Consider the following 17,990-nt stretch of genomic DNA (forward strand, 5'->3'; position numbering starts at 1 on the left):
TAATCCTTTAAATATAGAAAGTATAATTAATAATTCAGTTGGAAGTAGAAATAGGAATTATAATGATCCTAAATCGGTTATTGAAAGTAAATATGTTTCGCAATTAAGTGGTTCTGCCTCTTCTAAACAAGATGGTATTTTCTCTGTGCTTCACCTAAACATTCAGGGACTTTGTTCCTCTTTTGATGAGCTGAAACGGATCGTCAGTGATGGAACTCCGGATGTTATTGGATTGTGTGAAACTTTCCTGGATTCAAAAAAGGATATGCTTTTAGATATCCAAAGATTTAGGATGGAGAGGATGAATCGGAAACGGATGGCGAAAGGTGGTCTTGCCCTGTATATTGCCGATCATCTTGTATATAATTTCCGAAGTGATTTGAGTAGAAATGAGGAAGGAATCTTTGAATCCGTTTTTATTGAGATTAAGTCAGGTTGTAAGAATTTAGTTGTCGGTTTGGTTTACAGATCTCCTAGTGGATCTATTCCTTCGTTTATGAAAATTCTAGAAGAGGCTTTGGACTTAGTCCAAAAGTATCCTTGCGAACTAATTCTTATGGGGGATTTCAAACTTAACCTGCTGGATCCAAATTCTGTTTCGACTGCACATTTTTTGTCAATGATGCTTTCTGCGGGAACTCTACCTTCAGTTTGTATACCAACCCGGGTTGCTGAGATGCATGCATCACTTATTGATAATATTTTTTAGTCACTAGATGCCTTAGATAATTCGGTGATGATTAGTGATATTTCTGATCATTTCCCTGCTATTTCACGATATAGGACTGCTAATCGATTGCAGCGTAATGTTTCGCCATCTAATCTCCCATTTTTTCGTTTTGGTGTCAGTGAGATCAGTCTACTTAAATCTCGTTTGACTGACAAGTCATGGGATAGTTTGGATTCTGAATCGGATTGTAACCGCTCTTTTGATTTCTTTTATGATTCAGTAAAAGAAGGTATCCTAGAAGTTTGCCACCAGAATCCAAAGCCTCATACCTCGAAAAGGATAGTACTGCTAAATCCGTGGATGACTCTAGGTCTCCATAAAAGCTGGAAAACGAAAAATTATCTGTGGAAACTATGCAAGACTTCGTCATCTGCTTCTCATCATCAGCGGTTCAAGGCCTAAAGGAGTATATTTAATTCTCTGTGTCGGAAGGCCAAGTCTCAGTATTATCACAGGAAATTTTCTGAGAGTGGAAAAGATGTTGGGAAGACATGGAAAATTATTAATTCTGTACTTAGACCTACTCCCCCCCGCCTTCAGTTCAAACAACGCTGATTGTTGACGTTAAAATTTTCCACGGTGATGAAATTGTTCAGCTAGCGATTACGTCTTATTTTGCTAATATCGGAAAAACGACTGCTTCGTCTGTGAGCTCTACAACTCCTCGTTGCGATTTCAGAGCCTATCTTGGGCCCCCATGTTTAAAGTCAATGTTCTTGAACCCTGTTTCTGAGTTTGAGGTAGCTCGGATCGTAAATGCACTTAAAGGTTCATCGTCTTCAGGGCCAGACAGAATTCCTACAAGGGTTATCCGTGCCGTTCTTCCTGCTATTATGTCACCATTGACTAAGCTTGTCAATCTGTCTTTCGTGAATGGAATTTTCCCTGAATCACTCAAGCGAGCTAAGGCTATAGTGCTGTATAAAGGTGGGTCCCGGAGTGATCCTGCTAATTATAGGCCAATTTCTCTTCTATCTGTTTTCAGCAAAATTTTTGAGAAGGCTATGCTATCCAGGCTTCAATATTTGAGAGAGCAGTTTCATGGTTTGAGGCGAATTACTTGGCCTTGAATGTTACCAAGTCACATTTTCTTATTTTTTCTCGAATTGGTGTAGCTTTCCCTCAACTGACACAGCTTCAGGTGTCACAAGGCTCTTTGTGTAGACCAAAGAATCGGTTGGTCCGGTTTCTTGGTATCCTGCTTGATGAGAACCTTACGTTTAGACACCATATAGCCATGATTAGGGTTAAGGTCTCACGGAGTTTGGGTGTCATTCGAAAGCTTAAACACACCTTTCCTGGATCTATTCTGAACCTTTTTTTTCTGCCTTGTCCAGTCATATGTCTCTTATTGCCCCATAGTATGGATGTCTACTTTTGCTTCTACATTGCGGTCGCTTTCTTTCATGTTTGTTAAAACAAGGCGGCAGATTATTGTCAACAAACCTTATTCAACAAGACCGCCTCTAAATCTACAGTCTATCTAAAATTTTTCTTGTGCTTCTTTTTTTTTTCATCAGCTTCATGGCAATCTTCCAAAATCTCTTCAAAAAACTCCTCAGTTTATTTCTGATTCTGCTCCATATAACCTTCGTTCGTCACATAATATCTGCTTTCCTCCTACTCCCACTGTGCGGTCAGATTTCAATCCCCTCCTCGCTTGTCATCAGGTTTGGAACTCCCTGCCTTCTTCAGTACATAAATGCCACTCTTTTGGCACTTTAAATAGGTTTATTAAGGACAATTTATTTAATAATCAAACTGAATATTTTTTTTTTTTTTTTTTTTTTTTGAGTTGATTTCCCCTGAATGTTTAGTTCTGTTTTATGGTGGTTTTCTCTGCGCTATGACTCCCAGGCCTCAGGTATGAATATCAATATTTATTTCTTAAATTTGTATAGTTCACTAAGGAGTAGCATTCATGAAGACGGGTTAAATTTTATTGCTTTCGCACCATTAAAGGCTTATAGTAATAATTTTTTTTTTTTTTTTTTTTTTTTTTTTTTTTTTAGTCTATTTAATATAATTAATTAGTTTAGTTTATGTATTCTAATTTTTTCTATAGTTTCCATTTTATCTATATTTTCTTTTCTTCTCCTTCATATGTGAGTAGGTGATCATTTTAAATTTTCTTTTGTTTTTTTATCTCTGTGTTTGTAATTCATATGTCTTCCCTCTTTGTACAGGCCAATGAGCCTTTGAGGGATTAATAAAATTTAATACTGTATGTGTATTTAATGAAGAATAAAACTTATCTTATCTTATCTTAAAGCTAGTTTAAGAAAATTTCAACTTGATCACCAGTCCGGAAACCGTCTTTAAAATCAGCTCAAGCGACAAGTTTCGAATGTCGACCATTGTTAATGTCGTTCACCATTGTCCCTACTTGGTGGGAAAATAAAAAAATGTGGAAACAATCTTTCATCGTCAAACGATACTATGGGAAACAAAGAAGCTTTGTCCCTCCTTGGCATTGAATGGGAGTGTGACCGTGCATATTAAAAATCGGCTAAGCCAAAACAAATCAAAACCAGAAGGGAGAGCAAACAATAAAAATTATGTAGTTTTGGTACTATCCCATTATCCGGGCCTCTCTGGTTAATCACTATAGACTAGGCAATGATAAAACCCGTTTTTGACGTCTTAACTATTATAGAGCAGGCACTGATAGCAAGGTTTTCATTGCGTATACGATATTAAACTGTTTTTTGGGGGGTTTAGGGGGGAAAAGGTACCTAGGATAGGTTACGTATTTAATATATATAATTCTTTACCCCCCCCCCCTAATTTGCAAATATATAGCCCAAATTTGTTTCTAAACTATTATATATTCATCCTATTTTATTTTATTTCATTAGCATTAACCGAACTTGACTTTTTAGAGAGGCCCGGATAATGGGATAGTACCGTAGTTTTTATTGCTTTATACTTGACTACAACATAGCACCTTACATTATAAATTATTTATAAGTTATATATGGGTAATTATTTACATCTGAAGATAATCACACTGGAATTCGGAAAAACATGACATGGAGACTCTAGACTCTTGTGCAGTGGAGAGATGTTTTGTACATGTTGAATATACGGACGTTTCAAGAAAGAGGAGCAAATCCAATTGGTGATTTTATGTGAAGAGCCCAGGTTCTGTTGGTACTTCCCCAAACATTTATGCTGTCCCTGTCGAAATGTCATACTGGTCAATGTATTGCGTGGTTGTGGATGAGCTAGATTTAGGGATATAATTTGTAGGGTAAAAGACCTCTTTTCGGAAAGTACCACTTTTTTTCGGCATTCCGGAAAAATAGAGAGAGGTTTTTGGACCGCCCCTATTTTACTACTGTATAACGCAATGCAAGTGTAGTAACAAGATCCCCGCCTTTTATTCGCCTTCTTGCCGAAAGACGTTATCAAAGAAAAGTTGTACAAAAATAACCTAGGCTATTCAAGCTAATTGGAAATAAAATCAAAAATATGGGTAAGTGGCAATGCAAATAAATATTGAAGGTAAGTTACAACCTCTCATTACAGAAACAAAGTTAAGCGTGTATTCATTTTTTGTTTAGATTTATAAATTCGACAGTGTTTTCAAAGAAACCAACAATTGTACGCCAAAAAGCTAGTATAGTAACACGCACAAGAATAACACGGACAAATTTTACTAGTATCCCCCAACCCAGAAGGATTTTCCCCGGGTACGGGTTTTTTAAGGGAGACTTGCGTGTAAGTTAATTTTCGTAGCATATGCTATATTTTAATCCAGATGCCGCAAAAAAAATAAATAAAATAAAAAGGGTAGGCTTCTTGCTAAAAAAAAAGGTAGCAAAATTTTTCATACAATCAAATAGTCCAAAAAATTAATTTCAAATTTACATCTCTGTGACGCGCCATTGCCTTAAAGATATATTCCGCATGAGAGTGGGTCTGGTACCCCATCCTCAATCCCTTAATGTTTATGCTAATGTTTTAGAACTATACAAAACCTTCATTTTTCAAATTATTGGCCCTTGTGTTTCAGGAGTTGTTCTTCAAGTTTTGGGACTAAAGTCGAACTTATGTGTAAAAAGCAAGGTATTGAGGAAAGGGCGGTAGATATTAAGGAAAGGGTGGTTCCATTTGGTGGGATTTTTATTCGAAAAAAAGACTAATATTTATTGAATTTTGATTCTTTCTTAAATCATACCGGAAAAAAAACTCCAAGGGAAAATTTAGCCCAATTTCCCCCGTCCTCTGTGATGGTACGGAAAGTTGCTCCCATGAGAATTTATACCTTGGAAATTCTTGCCCTTACAGAAAACTCCCCAAAGAAGGAGTTAAAAGGGATTTGCTTGGAGAAAAGCACGGAAAGTTAAGTTTTAATCTATAGAATTAAATTAAAAAAAAAGTTTTTTTTAACTGAAAGTAAGGAGCGGCATTATAACTTAAAACGAACAGGAATTATTCCGTATATGAAAGGGGCTGTCCCCTCCTCAGCGCCTCTCTCTCTACGCTAAATTTCGACTCTGTAGCAACTCTACTTTTTAAAACAATAAAAACCTACGCGTAAGGAGCGAGGCGTTGAGGAGAGGACAGCCCCTTTCATATCCGGAATAATTTCTGTTCGTTTTAAGTTACAATGTCACTCCTTACTTTCGGTTACTAAGGCTTATGTCCAGTGGACAGTATCTGCTCCTTACTAAGCCTTTCTAAGCCTCTTCATGTATGACCAATGGTTTACGAATTTTCTTTTCAGCTCAGGCAGAGTCTCAAATATAGACTAATGTTATCATATAACAATTATTCCAACTAAGGGATGAAAACAATAATTTCTCAGTGTCAATAAACAAAAAAGTTTTGTTCTGTCCTTTCTATTAACTGAATCGAAAATATATCCTATGAATGTGCACATTAAGAGCCTGCTAACCGCAAAACAGTTTTTTTTTTTTTTTTTTTTTTTTGGAGATTGCTTCAAGATAATATGCAATACTGTTGGGTTAGAATTATGTACATAGAAATTATAGAGGGAATATTCTAAAGCTTTGGCAATAGAACTTATTCCGCTTGAATTTATATTAAATCTTGCTTTCCCGGTGGTTTTAAAGAGGTGCTCTGACTAGATGGTTTTGGTGGAATATATGATCCTTGTTCGAGCATGTGCATAGGAATTTATTGATTTTACCTGGGAAAAAAGAGGCAGATGAAAACTAAAGGAAAAAGTAGGTCTAGTAAGTTTATACAGGCCCCTCTTACTCCAAGAGTGATTTAACTGGAAATTTTTGCTTTGAGAGCCAAAGTATAGGAAAAAGTATTTTCAAGGGGAGAGGAAACTGTTGAAATTTTGCCATGGTGGGCTCAAATTTTTCTTCTCTGTGAATTTTCTCTCTTAGCATATATTTTTGATTGGGGGTATGCCTCTCCCCGGTTCTAGGCGTTTACCCCCCCCCCCGGAAAATACTCCCCCCGCGGAATATATCCCCCCGGAAAATACCAGGGAATTTTCCTTGAGAATTTAGTTGAGTTTTATCTTTTTTTAATTTCCATAGGGGGATGGAATTTTGGTACTTGTGTATTATGCGCCACTCACTCAAGTTTACGCTGTATAAAATTCGAGAACGCACCGTTTTTTTGTTAGTTTCTTCGTTACTTTAGAAATAAATTTGCGCTATAGATTTGCACATTGGGGGGGGGGGAGGGGTAAGCATAACGGGTCTGAATGCAAAATGTGTTTGGTACAATTATTCTGCATATTAGATAGATAGACAAATAAGTGTATTTTAAAGCCAAATATACAGCCATGAACACAGTAAAATAACATAAATGAATGTAGTGAATGGGTGTGTGTGTGTGTTTAACCCCCCAAAAAAGGCCCTCCCCCACGAAAAATACCCCTCCCCATAGAAATATCCTCTGGACAAATCAATCCTGGCGAAGATTTACCCCGGACAATTACCCTTAACACCCCCACGCGTAAAATTAAATCGGAAAAGAGAAAGCAAGACATAAAAAGAAATTTCGTATATGAATTCTTGCAAATTCACCCAGCGTAAAGTTTCTTCGTAAAATTTCATCTCAGAAAATTTGTCCTCCCCTCCCCACCCGAAAAATGTATGCATACTTCCCAATAACAAATAAAACAAAGGGCGATTTTTATAACTTAAAAACCTTTCCCCAGGTGATGTAGGGGGTCATTTTATCTCCAAAGACATAGTTATCGGGCCTTTCAACTATGCTGAAGAAAAAAGCTATCTCAAAATTTTGATCGGACGATTTTGGGAAAAAGTGACGTGGGAGCGGGCCTAGTTGCCCTGGAAATTGAAAGATCTAGTGTCGTTTCAAATAGTCGAAAGTGACTGTAGGGCAGCAACCCCCCCCCCCCCCCTCCATGCCCATCATATCCTCAAACACTTAAATTAAGACTACTACAAATGCGTCAGCTCTTTTTATAGCTTTGAGTTTACAGATAAATAGATTAAGCGTACTTAGCCAGAGTGGAGTTGGATATTAAGAACCACAGTTCATATAATTATCCAGTAAGCTTATCGCAGATCATTTCTGGTCTTCGTTCTTGGTGCGAACAAAAAGCTCCTCCCACTTCTTTCTGCATTAGCGGGTTAGTCTGTTTTTGATTGTTTCCAACAAGTGCATTATTCGTAATAGCGGGTTTCCACTTGTTTTCGATTAGATCACAGTCTGACTTGTCTACCCCTGAAAAGATCTGATATCGCCTATGTTTCTATCTGCAAAAACGTTCTCTGGAGCACTCGTACCTTGGTCCGGGTTTTTATAATGGGTGAGATAGGGAAAGATCATACTGGATAATTATATAAACTGTGTTAAGAACCATGGGTCCAGAATGCTTATATCAGTAATTAATCCTTACTTTGATTATTATTTTCTTTTCGTAAAGTCATATCTAACATCACGCTTTTATCACTTACCCGCCACATTGAGGTGAACCTGAAAGTACTCTTGATTTCGCTTTTTTTTTACAATGTTTGTGCGTATTATTTAACAAAATACGCATTATCCAGCATAAATTCCAAATCAAAAGTACAAGGGAAGACCCAATACCACAACTAGCAAGCACCATGAAAATAAAGCCTACAACGAATAAAGACAAACTGAAAACTAAAAAGCCTATTAAATAGAAGCCTGTTAATTTTCTATTAGAAAAGCACCTGAAAACTACAATTTCAAAAGCTCTTAATAACAATGAAAATAAAAAAAGAGAGAAGGAGAGAGGAGAACGAGGCTAGGCGGAGAGAGAGAAAAAGAGTATGATTGTTTTTTAGCTTTGAATTTGCAGATAAATAGATTCAGCTTGCTTAGTCAGAGTGGAGTTAGATATCAATAAAAGTACAATATTGTTAACTGGTGGAAACCCATTTGAAAATAATATAGAATCATGAAGAGCTTTGGGTCCAGAATGCTTATATCTGAAATTAATCCTTTTGGGTATTTTCCAAGGAGTGGGTATTTTCCGCGGGGGTTACTTTCCGAAGGGGGGGGGGTATTTTCGTGGGGGTTAAACACCCCGCCTCCCATTCATTATATTCATTTATGTCATTTTACTGTGTTCATGGTCGTATATTTGGCTTTAAAATACACTTATTTGTCTATCTATCTAATATGCAGAATAATTGTACCAAACACATTTCGCATGCAGAAACGCTATGCTTACCCCCCCCCCTAATATGCAAATATACAGCCCAAATTTATTTCTAAAGTAACAAAGAAACTAAAAAAAAAACCGGGGTTTTCATGAACTTTACGCATCGTAAACTTGAGTGAGTTGCGCATAATACACAAGTACCAAAATTCCATCGCCCTACGGAAATTAAAAAAAAAAAAATCAAATAAAATTCTCAAACTTGTAAAGCCTTATTTCCCAGGGGGGGTATTTTTTTGGGGGGGGGGGGGGCATTTTCCGGGGTAAACGCCGGACACCGCCTTTCCCCTGAGGTGAAGGCTTTTTATGGGGCTTAGTTCAAATGAAATTTTCTCTTTATTGTAGACGAATGCTGGATAGCAAAAAAAAAAATATTGTTATATATGATGTTACTTTTCACTTATGGCACTTTTAAGCTTCTTTACGCCAAGAACACAGTCCAGCGTTATCAATTGTCCAGTCCAGCGTTATCAATTGTCCTGTATTTGTCGGTCATTATTGCATAATTTCTAATTTTTTCAAGCTCCACTCCTCATGTCCTACTTATCCAAAATATATTTAACCGTACGAGCAGTAGGATCAGGGTTACCACCATCAGTATAATTTTAATATATCTAGTAAAAAAAAAAATCTAGTAATTTTATAGGATCTATTAAATTTCTCTGTATGTTCTAGAAACTAGTAAGAAGTCATGACATATATTAAAGAAAACTTTTTTTTTAATTGCCATTAATTCAGGGAAAAAAATTGTCGAAAACATGACAATTTATAATTTTTGCTTGTCTGTTTTACAATTTAAGAGGAAAAGAGAAAAAAAAGAACAAAGATTGTGAAAATCGTATTGATTATCCTCCTATAATAAAAATCGATGCTTGATGGTGCGCAAAAATTTTTTTGAGCATTTAGTAAAAATAGATGCGATCTAGTAAAATTTTCCTCTCCGATTTAGTAAATTCTTCCATGTCAGGGTGGCAACCCTGTGTAGGCTACGTGTCTTATGTAACAGAAGTAATGTTGCTGACACATTTAATCTTGGTGCTTATGATTGCCATAATAGCGCATATGATTGCCATGGTTTAGGCGAATACCCCCCCCCCTATGGAAAATAAGGCTTTCCAAATTTGGGAATTTTATTTGAGTTTTTTTTTTTTTATTTCCGTAGGGGGATGAAATTTTGGTACTTGTGTATTATGCGCCACTCACTCAATTTTACGCTGTCTAAAGTTCGAGACCACACCGTTTTTTTTTTGTTAGTTTCTTCGTTACTTTAGAAATAAATTTGCGCTATAGATTTGCACATTAGAGGGGGGGGAATAAGCATAGCGGGTCTGCATGCAAAATGTGTTTGGTACAATTATTCTGCATATTAGATAGATAGACAAATAAGTGTATTTTAAAGCCAAATATACGGCCATGAAAACAGTAAAATAACGCTGCAAATCTATAGCGTAAATTTATTTCTAAAACAACGAAGAAACTAAAAAAAAAACCGGTGTGTTCTCGAATTTTACACAGCGAAAACTTGAGTGAGTGGTGCATAATACACAAGTACCAAAATTCCATCCCCCTACGGAAATTAAAAAAAATAAAACTTAAATAAAATTCTCAAATTTGGAAAGCTTTATTTTCCTCGGGGGGGGGGGGAGGGTAAACGCCGACCACCGATTGCAATAGGAGGGAGGCTGCAACAAACTCCTTTGATCGGTCCGGTTGACTCCCCTGGACAATTTGAAAATTTTAGGTCTAAAATGTATTATGGCAATTCTCTCCCCCCTACCAAAATATAATTTTGTACGCTTATGTGTCACACAGGTTATGAATTGACAGGTCTGGAAAAAGGAGGTATAACCATAGGGATTGATGGCGTTGCCCTAAACTGCTTCTGCCTTTAAATTATTTAGCAGCAAACAGGTGCATGAAATTCCTATGGAGTAACCACATGAAATGCAATTGATTTGACTGCGACTTCGAGAGGTTGCCTACGTTCCGCCACCTGATGTACATCCCAGAGCGCTACGTACACCGCAAAGCTCCATCACGCTTAGCACAGTTCGTACAGCCCTTGGCGCACTTTTACCACTCTTGCCACACGCCTCCTGGTGTACGGGATTTTTGAAAGTCGGTGACCCCTCGACACACTTTCTGCGTGGCCGTTTTCTTGTACAACCGGTCTCCAGGACAGATTTTTATTTTAAGAGTCCACCTGCGATAGTTAGTTTTTTTACTCCTTAAAAGCAATTAACTTCGTGTATGTTTAGCATTCATTGCACGTATTCTTACTGCGTTTAGTAGACATCTTAATAGACGGTCGTGCTTTGAAATTTGACTAGATGCATGAAACTTCGTTATGTATTTCGACACCTGTTCACATTTGATCAAGTAGATTATTAAATAAGGCAGGCTTCATCGAATCTATTTTGTATTACTAAAATGAGTCAAATTATTAATTTAGCTGAGAAACCATATTTTTAAAACCAATAAAACGTAACAGTCAGATTTACAAATTATTTACAGCTTCGACGAAGAATGGTCCTGGTAAGTATTGACAAGAGTGGAAGTAGAAATTCGTACTGTTTTCCGAGGAAAACGCTATTTAATGATGATCGACAAAATTTCAAACCAGTTTTTGCTATATTTATTTTTTATTTTTTACTCTGTATCTGTGGTACTATCATCCTAACATGTATAGAGAGGAGGAAGGCGGCTGCAGATATGTGCGTTAAATTTCCGGAATTTTTTGGATTTTCGCATACTTTGCTCGTATTCGTATATGCAATTTGCTCTTTTTTACGTTTTTATGTCTTTTTTAGACTCGACAAATTTTTTGGAAAATTTGATTGAAGAACTTGACCCCTAGGAAGCTAGTAAAATATTGGTTATCGGAATGGTTTAGAGTGGTGCAATCATGGGGGACTAGAGCGTCTTCTCCAAGAAGAGGGGGCGAAAAACACGAAAAAATATAGTAGGGTTGCAGGTTTTTATCGGAAACCTCCCTCCCATTTTCTAGTTTTGTTTTAGCTTAGTTGGCAAAAGATGAAGAGACAGACGAGGTATGGCAAAGCCAGCGTCGCAAGGGTGAGATTTGGCCGAATGCCAAAACGAGACTGAGGCCAGTCAAAATGATAAAAGACTTGAAAACTTAACTAGTGTAAAGCGAAGATTGTCTCTGTGAGAGGCAAAGCGACTTCTGTGCTTGAAAATAGGATGCTATAAACAATTAATTGTTTAAGAATAAGCTGCTAGGATTATTAACTAAATTTTAGACAGAAATGTAGTGATTAATTACTTGAAATATAACCCATATTTTTAATGATTTTTTAGAAAAGATGCTTATTGTTTAAATCTCTACAGTTGAAGCTCTTTGTAAAAAGACGCTATGAAAGACAGGAAAAAGTAGATTAACGAACCAATAAAGAAAAAAGAAACTAAAATGAAAAACAAAACAATCAGCTAGGGGAAATACTCGGGAAAACACCATGATATGGCTTGAACTTCGAAAAAGCTGATTCGGGGAGCCCTACTCGGGACTATATATTGTATATGGACTTTTATCATGGGTTATATCTTGTGGAATGCTTGTGTATACAGGAACTTTTTTCCGAAATTCGTTTGTTTTTCACGTTTTTTTTCTCTCTTTTGTCTTTCAAAATAAATCTTCGCGCACATTTTCGGGTTAAGACTTAGACAAACTTGCTCGATTATTTAATATATCTATTTCAAGCTCCACTGGAAATCGTGAGCTAGCTAAAGAAAACATTTGCTCAAACAATGGTAGCTCAAATTTATGCACCAATTCAAGGGGGTGCGAGCTACCCGTTGAAGGTCTACACAATGCGTTTGTCTCGTATATACAAACTACGGCCCTGAATGTAGATAAAGAAAGAGATGGTAACTGGTTCCACCATTTTACCTATTGTTGCAATTTCAAATTTGAGCCAGAAGACGAAGCCTGATATGTTTTTTTTTTTTTAACTCATCCGATAAAAAGAACCAACTTTTTGAGTTGCAACATTTATTACATGTAAACATTCTGTTTATCTCTAGTATAACCTGATGTTCTTTCATCTCGTATTCATCGTGTCCTTTTTCCAGATTTTACATCTGCCATATGCGCAACAGGAAGAAAACATCCCTGGGCCTTTGGGTCATGTACAAGCCACTGGATTCGGCAATATCTTTTTTGGCTCAAATATAACAATGGGCTGCATCCCAGTTAGAAGAATCCAAGAAAATGAGTGTGCAGACATCATTGACAAAAATGACCTGGAATCGAACAAGGACATTTATAGAGTAGCTGCCAAAAAAGCTGTTCCCTATAGTTTAGAAACTTTGTTTTGTCTTTTCCTTCCTATTGCTTGACTTGCTTTACAGAGTTCTCGGTTTTCTCCAAGCGACCCTGCCGGGGTCTTTTCTAGGCTGATATTATGGACTAGAATACATTGGTTTATTACATCAACCCGGATAATAAGGTGGCTGCCCTCGAGGTGGTTGCCGATCATTTTTTGGCGGGAGGTATTTTAATACAATGAATGGCTTTAATAGTTGATTGGGGCTTCGAATCCCACGACTGAACAATTTAGAATGGCAAGGGAAGTCAAGTTGAAATCCGAATATTTGCATTGGTTAAGTGGAAACTTACAAAACATATTGGAAAAATTAAAAAAAATCGAATATTGCTAGTATTTTGTGCTAAATTAAAAAAAAGAAACGAGTGAAACCTCAGCAAAATCTAAGCTTAAAACATGTCACTAAATATCTGAAGAAGGTGTAGCTTTCCCTTGAAGATGTTGTCTTGTTAATCATTAGGTTAATTGCTTCAGTTTCTACCAATAAAAAGCGTTGTCAAATTTAACTAATCAGTATTGCCTTGTTTGTTTTCACGGTTCAACGTGACAAGTCTAGCAAAACGTGATATCACCCTAAAAACCTCATTATTCTGGAACAAAAAAAAAACTTGGAACATCGCGATTTTCTGGAATAGATCCAAAATGGGGTCCAGGGGTGGAAAAGGCTTTATATTGATGTCCTTGGTATTTTAAGTAGCGGCGAAGACTTATGATTCTTTCCATCCTACAAAACAATTTTATTAAATGAAGACTTTTTCAAGACGGTGACAAGCAGTCTGATATATCGTCTCTGTCATATATAAAGGCTAGATCTGACATTTTTGATACTTTTGAGTTAATTGCCAAAACTAATTGCTAAGCCTTCTCAGAGGAATGATTAACAGGGTAATATTTGCTTGATCAATCTTCGATCCTAATCACCTGCTGATACTCCCTCTGAGAACAACATAGCAAGTGATTTTTCTCAGTTATATCAGAAGTGTGAAAAAGTCAGATACAACCTTCAGGCGTGATATAAAAAAAAATGTACAATGTTCGACTAGGCTATACAACTGTCATCGGGGTCGCCAACTTTTTGGTCCATGAATGTGTCCCTTCGCTTCCAAAAATAAAAATGTGTCCATCTTGAAATCTTAAAAACCAGAAGCTATTATTTTGTTCCTGTTGTATTATTGAACAAAAGATGCTTTGTAAACCTCTTTCAAAGTGGCCATTTAGCAGAAAAAAAAATGAAAACTAAAAAAAAATCCATATAAAACATTCATACAAAATGACTCGTATAAACATTAAAATCCCTTACTAAATCTGGATGCAAAAAAAAAAAAAAACGCGAAAAAGCACTAATTTGGTGTAAAGTGACATTTTTTTAACAAAATATATATCCAGTTGGGAAATTTATCGTTTTATGTCACAAGTTTACAAAAAGTGTCACTTTTTTGCCCTTTTTCTCATTGTGTCCCGGAACATGGGAATGTGTCCCTTTTGACATAAAATGTGTCTAGTTAGCAACCCTGACTATCATCAGTGAAATACATAAGACTAAACGCTGTAAACCCCATAAAACTAATCTACAACTAAAAAATTGATTAAAAATTAGCTGTTCGTTGGTTAACCAGTATCCAATGGAAACAATTTACGGGCATTTACGGGTGAGGGTTGGCAAAATGTTGACAAGGTGAAATTAGAGTTATATTAGGGGCAAAACTTTATCACTAAAGCACTTTTTTAGCACTATTTCATCATATGTAGCACATGCTTCAATTTGTAGTGCTTTCGTGATACCTTCTCTGGCAAAACCTGGATGGTCAAAAATAAAAACCGAGAAAAAACACTACTTTGGTGAAAAGTGACATATTTTTTAACAAAATATATATCCAGCTGGGAAAAGTTTCGTTTTATGTCATAAGTTCACAAAATGTGTCACTTTTTTCTCATTGTGTCCCGGAACCTGGGAATGTGTCCCTTTTGACATAGAATGTGTCCAGTTGGCAACTCTCACTATCATCAGTGAAATAGATAAGACTTGACGCTGTAAACCCCATAAAACTAATTAAACTAAAAACTTGATTAAAAATTAGCTGTTCGTTGGTTAGTCAGTATCCAATGGAAACAATTTACGGGCATTTAGGAGTGAAGGTTGGCAAAATGTTGACAAGGTGAAATTTGAGTTATATTAGGGGCTAAACTTTATCACTATTGCGCTTTTTTAGCACTATTTCATCACAGCGGCGGATCCAGGGGGGGCCGGGGGGGGGGCCTGGGCCCCCCAAGATTTTCTGGCGCCCTCTCATCCATCGTGCAAACGACCCTTTTTTTTGAATGATTAAACTAAGGCCGACGCTAAAAAAAAAAAATCAGATACGCCGTCATTTTTTACTTTCTTTTTATCACATTATCTAAAGTTCAAATCCGACACTGCACGAATCATGATTATTGGGTTTATTTTTGGGACGTGCTAAACGAGCAAAACATTTTGTGAATGCTTACGAGAAACGCATGTCTTTGGGGAGTTGCGTGGGTGGTTAGATCCAACCGGCGGGAGGATAGGCACGAGTGACCCTGCCACTGCCTTCTGAGTGTGTTTGCTCTGTGTGTTAGACCAGTTAGACGGAAACTCATTTAAAATGAATCGGAAAAAAAAAAATCATGGCATGAATATAGAACAGAGAAGAAACACATAATGATGGCGGAAAGCCGTAAAGGATCTAGGGACATCTCTGATTATTTTGCCAAGAGAGATCATATTAATGGTAAGCTTTTAAAGATAGAACAATAAGGAAGGAGTGTCGTGTAAAGTGGGTATCAACACTTCTAATTTCTAGCTTTAGCCCATTGTCGGATAGCTTTCCTGATAAGGCCCATTCGTCAAGCTTCATCGCGTACCAGCTGCTTTTGTTGTTATATATTGCATACGGTCCCTCTTGTACAGTGTTCTTTGTATGCAATTTGTCCGAAGCGTTTGACCTGATTTTTACCAGCCCACTCGTCTCGCCTGACGGTTATGATATTGGCTTAAAGCAGTATTTTTACCGACACACTGTGTCAGCTCTGAAATTATTTTTCAAATTCTTGCAGTTAAAGCTCTCTCTTTAGCCTTGTAAACTTCGGTGATAATTGTTTCGGGTTTCAGCTCTTGAAAAATATTTGTTAGCATATGTCGGGGATCGGTTCTTGGGGTTGCAAATTAAATTAGTGATGTTTAGGGTGGTATTTTATTTTAAAGTCCGGGTTTCCTAGAAATAGTTTTGGGGTATGAAAGTTCAAGATTGTTGGGGGAGTTTAAAGTTAATGTTGCTGATTCAGTTTATTTTCAAATTTAGTTCCAATTCTGCCTTCACCATGTTGAGAGTTAAATCTACTAAAGCAAGCCATTATACAAAGTGTATATACGTTTACAATAAATGTCTTGTGCAAACTTTAAAAGAGAAACTTTTTTGTTAGATGTTGAGACGACGGCAACTTCTGATGCCCACTCTGAGTCGACGGTCGGAATGCACAAAAACGCATTCAGCCAGGAGAACGAACTGTCACCAACAACTCCGTCCACTTCACAGACGGCCTTCATAACAAACTTCGGCGAAACGACACACACTGATCAGCTGACTGAAGGATCAAGAAGCAGTACTCAAACCTTGGTGGTACATAGCCCAACACTGATTTCACAGTCCCCGCACCCGCAGCAGAATCAAAGCGCTATTTTTTCGCCTGAAACTGACTTCACGCCGTCGAATGACTTTGGTATTGCAGTAGCGCTGAAAGAGCGAAATCAGTTGTCTTCTGGCGAAATTATGTTTTTTAAGAACGAAAGGTGGAAGCCGAAGAACCAATCTGATTTTCCAGTCTCGACACAACAGAGAAAAGGTGGCGAAGTCAAGCGTCGCTTGAATACCGAACATCTTGCCCGGTATCCTTGGCTCGCAGTGAGTCGTCATCCAGACCACGAAGGCCGTTGGTGCAGTGTTTGTGTTTTGATGAGGACCAACGAAAGCAGAGGAGGATGGTCGGCTTTATCTGGAGGTGGCGGAGGGCAAAAAATGGGAAAGTTGGTCTTGAAACCGCTAAAAGACTATTCGAAACTTACCGGGAAAGATGGTGCGCTGACAAACCATGCTGAAGCACAGTTTCACAAACACTGCCAGGAAAAAGCTGCCACGCTGCTAACAACGTTTCAGCGCGGTAGTCAAGATCAAGATATCAGGAATGCTCTGGACTGTGAAAGGGTCAAGCAAATACAGCAGAACCGTGCACTCTTGAGAAGCGTTGTTGAAACTGTCAAGCTTTGCGGGGCACAGAATATCCCCCTTCGTGGCCACCGTGATGATGGCAAACTTGATATCCAAGACTCTGATGCCATTACAGCAGTAAACGACGGGAATTTCCGCCACCTACTTCGGTATCGGATTCAGAGTGGAGACTCGCAACTTAAAAATTTACTTGAAAATGCACCGAGCAACGCCAAATATACGAGTAAACAGATCCAGAATGAACTGATTGGAACAATTGGGGAAATGATAAAAACCGAAGTAGTGAGAAAAGCAAACAAAGCAACGGTTTGGTGTCTTCTTGCGGACGAGTCAACAGACAGGCAGACCAGGGAGCTGATGGTCATTGTTTGTCGTTATGTGTGTAAAACCGAGCAGGGATACTTGATTCGAGAAGATCCTTTTGCAGTTGTCGATGCCTTTCAAACCCTGTCCAGACTCGCTGGAGATGAGGAAAGTGACGACGGTAGAAGCATCGAAGAGAAGCTAGACGGCAAGAGCCTCGGGAAGCTGCTGTTGAGTGAGGTCAGGAAGTCAAATCTGGATTTGTCAAAGTGCGTTGGTCAAGGATACGACAAAGCTGCTAGCATGGCAAGCTTGACAAATGGTGCTGATGCTGAAGTTAAACGCCAGTGTGAACTGGCAGATTACTTCCACTGTGTGAGCCATGCCACAAATCTCTCATGTTCAAAGATAGTTTCAGTTCCCATTCTGTGCAATGCCCAAGACGTTGTTCGAGACACAATTTCTCACTTCAGCTCAAGTGCCAAGAGAACAAGACTTCTAAAAAAGCATCTTATCGTGGACAAAGCTAAAACAGAGACACTCGTCAGTCTTTGTACCACGAGATTTGTAGAGAGACACGAAGCAATCAGCAGGTTTTGGGACTCCCTTCCGTCGATCGTTTCTGCTCTGCAGGAGATGGAAGGATGGCACGATCGAGAGGCAAGTAGCAGAGCTTATGCATTACGATCCTGCATTGAAAAATCAGATACACTCGTAGG

At 37.8% G+C, this 17,990-nt stretch overlaps 1 protein-coding gene across 1 annotated transcript in view; it reads left to right on the top strand.

The window, feature by feature from the left end:
* The window catches only part of LOC148951613 (uncharacterized), a 45,014-nt gene that overhangs the window by 11,574 nt on the left and 15,450 nt on the right, over positions 1–17,990 (top strand). Inside the window, exon 3 of the mRNA XM_089091164.1 lies at positions 12,471–12,694. Within this exon, the coding sequence (XP_088947290.1) occupies positions 12,471–12,694 (224 nt within the window). The remainder of the gene's footprint in view (positions 1–12,470; positions 12,695–17,990) is intronic.

Source organism: Artemia sp. Qi Xiang Cuo, chromosome 6 (assembly GCF_049724085.1).
Source record: "Artemia sp. Qi Xiang Cuo chromosome 6, ASM4972408v1, whole genome shotgun sequence".
Taxonomy (NCBI): Eukaryota; Metazoa; Arthropoda; class Branchiopoda; order Anostraca; family Artemiidae; genus Artemia; species Artemia sp. Qi Xiang Cuo.